We start from the raw sequence: 9,244 nt of genomic DNA, 5'->3' as shown, positions 1-9,244 counted from the left end.
CCCCCCCCCCCCCCCCCCCCCCCCGCCTTGAGCAATGGGTTGTACTATGTGATCTCCAGAGGTTCCTCCTTCAACACTGCTGTCACTGTGCTCCCACTGGCTTGCCACAGCAGTCACAGATCACTGTAGTGAGTAGGGCTGAGCTCAGGATACCAGGCTGTCTGATCTGACCCAGCTGAACTTGGCACATAATCAGAAGGGCCTGCTCCCCACATGCCAGATCACAAGATAGTAAGCTGGTCTAAAGGCTTGTGCTATTCAACACCCACGTTCCCAGGCTTCCACCCCCTGTCCCTAGGCCATACTTGTAACTGGGATCACCTGCGTACAATGGCATCCTGGCTGCATTCCTTTTCACCTGGGCACACGGCTGTGCAAGTGGCCCTGGAGTTGCTATGGCAGCTCACACTGCTAGCAGCTTCTCCATGTGAGAGTGGATAGTGAGGTACATTTATGGCTGTATTTGCTAATGTAGCAAAACAGTGTTTTAAGCCTATGAAACTATTAGAACCATCACTGAGATCATCTGGAAACAATCATGCCCAGGCATGGATATGCAGGAGACAAGCAGGCTAGTTCACACACACACACACACACACACAAAAAGTTTGTGTCAGTGCATCAGGCCTAGTTCTCTTGCCTTAGTGGCAGAAATGCTATAGTCATTGGAAGTTGTGTTCAAGATCTATCACTCTGATTACTATTTCTGGTGACTCTCTTGTTCATAGAAAAAATAGATTTTGGCAAGTGAGCTGTGTACGAATGTTTGATATTAACAAGCAGCAGGTTCAGTTTGAAGAAAATTGGTTTGAATCTAACCAGGGCGATCAGATATTCATGAATAATAAAATGTCACATGAGACATATATTCAGCAAAGTTAGGTGTCCAGTAAAACTAGTTTCAACGTTGTTTGCTCTGCCTAATCTCTAAAATTATAATGTGTGAGTCACAGCCCTTAGATGATCTTAACCTTTACTAGAGGATACCCTGCTTTGTGTTCAGCAGCATAAACAACTGAGCAAGGACCTGTGCAGACCTGGCAAACACAACAGCAGACCCTTTTGACTGTACCGTAAGTCTTGCATTTTTTTTGCTGTGGAATTAATGTCACCTGTTACAACTGATTCTAAATAATTAATTGATACATTGTATTTTCTTATTCAAAATGTATTTTAAAGCTTTTTGCATTTTTTATTACTTTATTTTTTAAATATAAAATATATGTCCTCTGTGAGGGCACATTCATATAGCATAATCCTCTTTTGGAAAAAATGTTTGAAAGAGTTAAATGAAGTAAAGGCATGATAAATAACAAATATGGTGCATGAAATGAAGCAGAAGTGGGGAGTTAAGTTTTACTTTCTAAAGCTTCTCGAGATCTCAGGAAAAAAAATGGATAAAGTGAAAGGCTAAAAGAATTAGAATAAGAGTGACAGTGGAACAGGTCATAAACAAATCAGTGTACAGTTTTAAGCATGTAGATATAAAAGCAAACTTTCTGAAAGTGGTTCGGCGAGGGGTTCAGGTTGGAACACATGCTCTTCCTAGCAACAGTAGTATTGTTATAAACATGATATTCAAAGAGTGTCAAATATAAAAGCAGAGATCCGTATTCTGAATTCAATGAATTTTGGAGAACCAAGACATAGGAAAGTGGAGAATGCAAATGCAGAGTCATGGTGGGAGCTGGTAAAGATTCAACAAGTCAACATGATTTTACAAGGCATGGGAGTCTAAAAATCATTTCATATTGCAAATCAGACACCTAGCTTAGGTTTTCCATTTCAAAATCCTTTTATTTTACTCTAGGGAGTATTTTATTTTATTAAAGATTCTGTAGGTAAAGCAATATACTACAGGAGGATGTTCTGGATTTCTAGTTATGATCCACATCTTTACTTTCTTCTGTCTGTTGACAAAAGCTGTTGAACTAATTATGGTACCATTAATACTAACTTCTAGACTTAAAGATATTGCTACAGATGTGAGTGGATTTTTTTCTTGCTACTTTGGAAAAGGTTTTCCTGTTCTGTGGGTATCTTTTAGTATTGTCCCTCTAGATTTCACTCATTCATCTTCACAATTTGCCATTGCATCCTTCTATCCTAAAATCACTTGTCACTGGATTTGTGATGATAAAAGCATGATTGGGCTGGTGTTTCCTCTGTTTCTTTTGTTTGTTTGTTTTGTTTTGTTGACTATTTTCAATCACAAATCTGAAACCTTGCACGCAGTAGGCATGCTTGATTCCATTTGCTTTTCTGCATACTTAACTCATTTTCCCTTTTTTAATAAACAATATTGTCTTTCAATGGTCTTGATGATTTACTAATTGGTCAAAGCAGATTTCTCTCTTTCATTAGTTACATGGAAGTTTATTTGGTTGCTTGTTTTTAAATAGTGTTCAAGCTTTATGGAATTACTGTAAATTTTCATCACTTCCTCATTAAGAAGTGCATTTACTTTCTCTCTGGTGCCTGCCTATATGTTTACCCATAGCCCATTTAAAAATGTGTGTAATATTTTGATTGTCACAGTGGAGGAATACTATGTGTTTCTTTCACTTTATTTATTTATTTATTTTCATCTTGCTAAATTTAACTGACTAGGCTTGATTGGCTCCCTTACCCTCTGTTCTATAGACCTGTACTTTTGACTTACATTTTTTTTTTTTTTTTAATCACTTAAAACCACATTAAAAACAGAACTCTGCAGAGAGAAAAAAAAAAGGAAAAAAAAAAAAAAAAACAGTTTCAAAGAAAATGTAGCCTAACCTTAGTGAGGGTGTTTTCATATTACTTCACTTTGCTTTGTTTTTAATTTTTATTCTTTCATAATTTGTTCAGTAGATTGAGTAATATTCAGAAACCTGCTTCCTTGAAATGGAAAGCTGGTATCTCTGAATTCAAATGGCTTGGAATCAATGGTACTAAGCCAGCTCTGTACAGTGAAGGGGCTGACTTATTGGAAAGCATGAGGTAAAAAGATCTGTAAGCCAAGTGTTATTTTTCTTTTCTTCTTTTACAGATTTATACAAACATGAAGCTGTTGTTTTTCCTGTGCCTTTTAATTGTTGGGATTCATTCCAACAGTTATTTCTATGAGCCTAATCGCCAAGGTGTAAGAAACCAAAATCAAAGAGGCCAAGAAAATCGATATATGCTGCAGCAGACTGTAGGGAACAGCGTTTGTCAGTTTGCGTGCTGTTTCTACAAGGAGATTTCTTCTCGTGAAAACAGTGGGAATATTTTCTTTTCTCCCTTGAGCATCTCTACTGCCTTTGCAATGCTGACTCTCGGTGCCAGATCTGACACTCTGACACAGATTCTTAGGGTCCTTAGTTTTAACCCACGTGAAATTTCTGAAAACCAAATACATGAAGGTTATCGTCAACTCATGCAAATGGTAAACAGAAAGAATGAGGCGTTACAGCTGAATATGGGAAATGTCCTGTTTGTTCTTGACCAATTGAAACCACAAGATAAATTTTTAAATAATCTCAGAAACTTCTATGAAGGAGAAGCTTATCCTATGAACTTCAAGAGAGCTAATCAAGCCCAGATGAAGATTAATGAATATGTAGCTGGAAGAACCAATGGGAAAATCAGGGACCTCATAAATAACCTTGATCCACTTACTGAAATTCTCCTCATTAGTTATATTTATTTTAACGGTAAGATATACATATCTTATTCTCTTATTTCATGTATTATTTCCTCAGGTCAGTCTTGGACTTCATCACCTTTTTTTGCAATATGTTTTCTCAGAGGGAATCATATCTTGTTTTCCTTTTGGTCCTCATTCACACTTAATTATAAACAAAGCTATTGGAAATTATTTTCTGCTTAATGCTGATGATAATTTTTAGCAAAATTTAAGGCAAATTTTCCTTATGTATTTTAATGTATACATTTATTTCCCAATAAAAAGTGAAATATACTTTCAGGAAGGTATTTCTATGTGGTAAGGTATGTAGTCCTTTAAAATCTAGTAAGATTTATTCTTCTAGTAAGACTTTTTTCTTCCCCACTTAGGGTTTTTAGTTTAACAACTTCGGAGATAAATTCAAAGAACGCTGTTAAAATAAAACAATTTACCTAAAAGCAAAGCCATGCACTTACTCAGTGTTTCTGCAGTTACTGAGTATAGTTATGTATCTAAAGCTAAATGTGTAAAAATAGTTTTAGTTTCACACTGATGTTCCGTTTTCACTATGACTTCAATAATAGTATGGATGTGGTGCTGATGTGTCTAAAAGCATAGGTGTTCAACCTTTTTTTTTTTTTTTTTGATTTGCAGATCCTAATATTTTCCAGTGAAGAAATGGATTCCCCCCCCCCCCCAGTATCAAATACAAGCCTTCTGATAATAAGCTTGTTTTTCTTAACTTAGGCAGTCTGCTTAGATACAGTCTACAGATCTTCCCAGAGCTTTTCAGACTGCTACTCTAATGAGAAGAAGAGAAGCAAGGTTGTAAGGCTTAATCAGTTGTCTAATAACAGATACTGTGTCTTCTTTTTAGGAGCACATCTGAAATGCTTGTATCTCAACGCGTGCAGTATGAGGAACAAAGGAAATGAACTGGAAGCTTTGGTCCTCTCCTAGAGCTGTGATATCATTGGTATTAGTGAGACTTGCTGGGACGAGTCCCACAGTTGGAGTGCTGGGATGGAGGGCTATTCAGGAGGCAGGGTAGGCGAAACAGAGGTGTTGCACTGTACGCGATAAGGAGATCAAAGTGTATAGCCATTGTAGTTAGGGATAATCATAGAATCATTAAGTTTGGAAAAAAACATTTGAGATCAACTACTCTTCCTGAGAAGAAATTTTTCCTAATTTACAACCTGAAATTAGGTTGGAATCATGTGGTAGAGAACCTCTGGGTGAGGTTTTATAGGGATGGATAGCAAAGCAGATGTCTTTTGGGGTGTCTACTATCAACCACCCACCCAGGATGATAGCACTGATATCATATTCACTTATTCTGTAGGCTGTGGGGGAGTGATGGTATGTGGCTGTCTTGACCATGGTGATCATAAAATAGTTGAGTTCAAAATTTTTGGTGTCATGAGAAAAAAAAAAAAAAAAAAAAAAAAAAAAAGGTCAGCAGATTTGCTGTACTGGACTTGAAGAGAGTAGACTTTAAGCTTCATAACTGGTGGTCTTTCCATTTGTGGTCACCAAAATTGCAAGGGACCTGTTCTATCAGTTCATAAGTTTGTGGGGCCTAATGTTCATGCCAGTGTACTGAAAGAGCACTGAAGAAGTTAGTGGATGTTATAGCTGGACCTCTCTCAACAATTTACCAAAGGTCTTGGGAGTTTGGGGAAGTCTCTGCTGACTAGCCATTATACCATTCTACAAGATGAGCATAAGAGAAGCCCCAGGAAATGATAGACATCAGTGCCTGGAAAAGTCATGGATTGTCCATGGAGGATTGTCCTGAGTGTTATTGAAAGTCATATAAAGAGCAAAGCTGTTAGCAGGCATAGTCACTATGGCTTATGAAGGGAAAATCCTGCCTTAGTAGTTTGATAAGGCCACCCACTTAGCAGATGAAGGGAAGGCAGTGGATGTAATCTTTCTGTATTTCAGTAAGGTCTTTGATACTGTCCCTCACAGTATCCTCCTGAAGGTATTGTCCAGCTGTGAGATAAACAGGTTCATGCTACACTGGGTGATGAACTGGTTCAATGGTGGAGCTCAAAGTGTTGTAATGAATGGGGCTAGCAGATGGTCACTATTCTGCCATATTTAGCACTGGTCTTGCCTCTTATTGACTATTGTGTGCAGTTCTGGGCTCCACAATATAAAAAGATGCTAAGGTACTTGAATGCATCCAAAGGAAGACAAAAAAGCTCGTAGAAGGGACGGAAGACAGGTCGTGTGGGGAGAGGTTGAGGAAACTTGAGATGTCTGATCTGGAGAAGAGGAGGCTCGGAGATGATCTCATTGCTCTTTACAACTTCCTGAGAAGAGGAAGGGCTAATGTCTTCGTCTTAGTTACCAATGACAGAATGTGAGGGAACTGCACAAAGTTGTGCCTGGGTAGGTTCAGACTAGATATAAGGAAAAAATTCTGTACCATGAGGGTTGTCAAACACTGGAACAGGCTTCCTAGAAAGAGGGTTGATGTCCCATGCCCATAAGTGTTCAGGGGGCATTTGGACAATGTACTCAATAATATGCTTGAACTTTTAGTTAACCCTGAAGTAGTCAGGAAGCTGGACTTGAAAAATCTTAACAGGTCCTTTCCAACTGAACTATTCTAATTCTATTATAGTTCTTTCAGACCTCTCTCTTACTCATTTTATCATGTTTTGAAAACTAAGCAATTGCACTCGGAAAAATAGTATTATGCAATTTATCTGCTAAAAATATTGTTAAATTTTTAAACTGAAGTGGAAAAGGCATGCATTAGAAATTATATTCTTTTAAAACTATTAACTTGGGTGTTTCTATTCCTGTCCTCAGTATGACAATTCCCCCCAAATTAATTCATAATCAGATTTTTATTGTTTTATTTTTCATCTGCCCCTGTTCCTTGTGTTAATCTCTGAAGGTTTGGCTAGAGTTAAATGAGGCTGTTTAGAATCCAGATGAATAGTCTTTCTTAATTCTCTTGAGTACATACTAGTTTAATAATGTTTTCAAGAGAGGTTTTTAAGTACCATGTGTCACATCTTTCAAACTAGCAAAAAAAAAAAAAAAAAAAAAAAAGGACTTTTTTTTTTCATTTGAGAGGTGTTTGCAGACAGAGCAATAGATTTAGTAAAACCTCAAATGTTCTAAGAGGGAAAACTTGATACACAATGAGGAAAAAAGCCAGAGAAACTTTATATTATCAATGTTCTTCTGGAGTCTTATTCTCTCTATATACATTACAGCTTTCCTTGCACAGTACTGATGCCTGTCCTCACGTTTTGTTTTTGTTTTTGTTTTTGTTTTTTGTGGTATAACCTAGTTTAGAAGTCCTTCCCTAAGGACAAAAGTCTGGAAATGTTTTCCTGGTTCTCAGCCAGTGGACATGCTATTCTACCACAGTACACCGGTCCCTTATCATTCCCTAGCTGAGCTGATCACCACAAAGTATCATACAGTGAGGTTAATTTTTCCACATGAACTCTGTAAAGCATTTGAGAAAGGTGCCATCCTAGAAAGTAACCTCATAAGAAAGAGGAGAGTGTAAGGAATGAGAGTTCCTATGAAAGAGGAGAGGATTACTGAACATCATCTCTGTCAAACCTATGTGTTAAATTCTAACATTCTTAGTTTTTAATCAAGGAAAGCTCTTTTTGAAATCAGTGGGTGTTTTTCCTAAGTTGAGTATTACATAAAGGTTGTTGGAGTGTTTCAGGACTTTTTTTTTTTTTTTTTTTTTTTTTCTTTAAACCTTATCAAGGCAAAGTCCTGCTTGTTACGTGTTTAATGAAAGAAGTCTTCATTTTCGGGGGAGGTTTTCAGAGCAAGTCAGCCAATAACATCAGAACTGTGTTATTGTGGTCACTACTAATGAAGAAACACGAAAGCAGTAAATTTTCTTGTCTTAAGAGTAATTATGGTTGTCAATTTATATTTTTGTAGCCCACCAAGACATGCACTAATTAAATCTCATTTCACTTTTTCAAAGTAGGATGTAAGTGCTGTTCATGTCTATTCCACAGATGGTAGAGACATAAGATGATAAGTTCATTTATATTAAGCTGCCTAGTAATCATTGTTCAAACACAAATAAAAAATAATAGCATCTTGTTTCATGATTTTCTTGATGGCACTTTATTTAATATTGTGGTTCTGCTTTTGCCCACTAAACTTGATCAAAGGTGACCTTTGTTATTCAAAGCAAAATTTGCTACAGAGAAATGCCTCTTTCTTTAAAGACAAAAGAAAAAGCAAGCAAACAAACAAACGAAACAAGTACCATTAAAACGAAAAGCCTTCTTCCTCCTTTTTTATATCTAGCTCAGCCTCTGAAACGGATGAGGTGGGTATCTAGAATTCAGTTTAGAAATTTCTCCCCAGTAATTATCCTTCAGAGTTTCAATGTAGACAGTTTGTTTCACTATGACTAAGTGAAGAACATTTGGAAATTTAATGTTTTGAGTTTATTTATTTATTTTATTTTTTACCCCAGCAATTTCGTATGATTAGGTTCTTCGTGATTTTAATGGCAATCAGGTAAAGTGCCATATGAAACCCCTCATTCTGGAAGTAACCTGAATCTCTATTTCTCTAGAGAATTTAACCCTCATTTCTCCCTTCACAAGTCCCTTTGGTGGGAACAAGCAAAAGGGAGAATCTTTCTTCTTAGCTCCTGTTTAAAGGCTGCATCATATGAGGGCTTTATAGGCATCTTAAAACTTGTTTTGAAGGAAAAGTGCACACGTCCCTTTATATATTAGAATATTTGGTGACAAATTTAAATTAAGTACATTCCATCCTGCTGAAAGAAATGAGGGGGTTTTGTACATCACAGTCTCCTTGCTATTGAACTATTATGAGTATTCAGTAAGACCAAGTGCTTGTTGCAAACTGGTTTATCTTTGAAGCTAATCCAGGTGTAACAGTTTCTACTTCTATGAATGTGTCGTATGGTTTCATGCGCTTAAAATATCCTATAACTCTGTCTCTTATATTTCAAGCTGAATGGGAAAAACCATTTGACCCAAAGTACACTAAAAAGGATAAATTCTTTGTGGATGGGAACAAGGTTGTTGAAGTCCCAATGATGTTTGGAATGGGCCTGTTCAAGCATGGTTATGATGAACAGCTGTCTTCCACAATCGTGCAAATGGATTATAAAGGAGGTGCTTCAGCATTTTTTGTTCTGCCTGATCAAGGAAGAATGAGGAAGCTGGAAAAAAAAATGTCTTGTGAACGTATGGCAAGATGGAGGACATTAGTCTCAAAAAGGTAAAATTCTGCAGTTCTTGGGTCAGAGAGGAGGCAAGGAAGCGAAGCCCATCAGTTTTAATCTCCTGGGCTATGATACAGATCAGGATATTATTTTTAATTCTATTTTAATCTGTGGAAGAATTTCCACTGACCAAAGGTGAAATTTGGCTCTCTGGTGCTCCTGTGGTTTTACATTTAGTACTGCATGAAGTGGAAACTTTCACTGCTATGGGACTTTTCTGATCCTGCATTTTATTTCCTATTTTCAACTATAGCCCCCAGTTCTCTGTCTTAATACCTCTTCTTTCTTTCTTTCTTTCTTTCTTTCTTTCTTTCTTTCTTTCTTTC

At 37.0% G+C, this 9,244-nt stretch overlaps 1 protein-coding gene across 10 annotated transcripts in view; it reads left to right on the top strand.

Annotated features, from left to right (window-relative positions):
• Positions 1 to 9,244, top strand: part of LOC118167987 (serpin A3-4-like) — a 65,629-nt gene that overhangs the window by 43,318 nt on the left and 13,067 nt on the right. For 6 of the 10 annotated variants that reach the window (XM_035327997.1, XM_035327998.1, XM_035327996.1 and 3 more), the window contains 2 exons: positions 3,029 to 3,674; positions 8,644 to 8,914. In XM_035327997.1, the coding sequence (XP_035183888.1) occupies positions 3,029 to 3,674; positions 8,644 to 8,914 (917 nt within the window). Of the gene's footprint in view, positions 1 to 1,003; positions 1,074 to 3,028; positions 3,675 to 8,643; positions 8,915 to 9,244 lie in introns of all 10 variants that reach the window. The other 4 variants (XM_035328001.1, XM_035328003.1, XM_035328002.1 and 1 more) reach the window with 2 other exon arrangements.

This window comes from Oxyura jamaicensis, chromosome 5 (genome assembly GCF_011077185.1).
Source record: "Oxyura jamaicensis isolate SHBP4307 breed ruddy duck chromosome 5, BPBGC_Ojam_1.0, whole genome shotgun sequence".
In the NCBI taxonomy this organism is placed as follows: Eukaryota; Metazoa; Chordata; class Aves; order Anseriformes; family Anatidae; genus Oxyura; species Oxyura jamaicensis.
The sequence above is the reverse complement of the archived record's forward strand: the minus strand, read 5'-3'. Positions and strand labels throughout refer to the sequence as shown.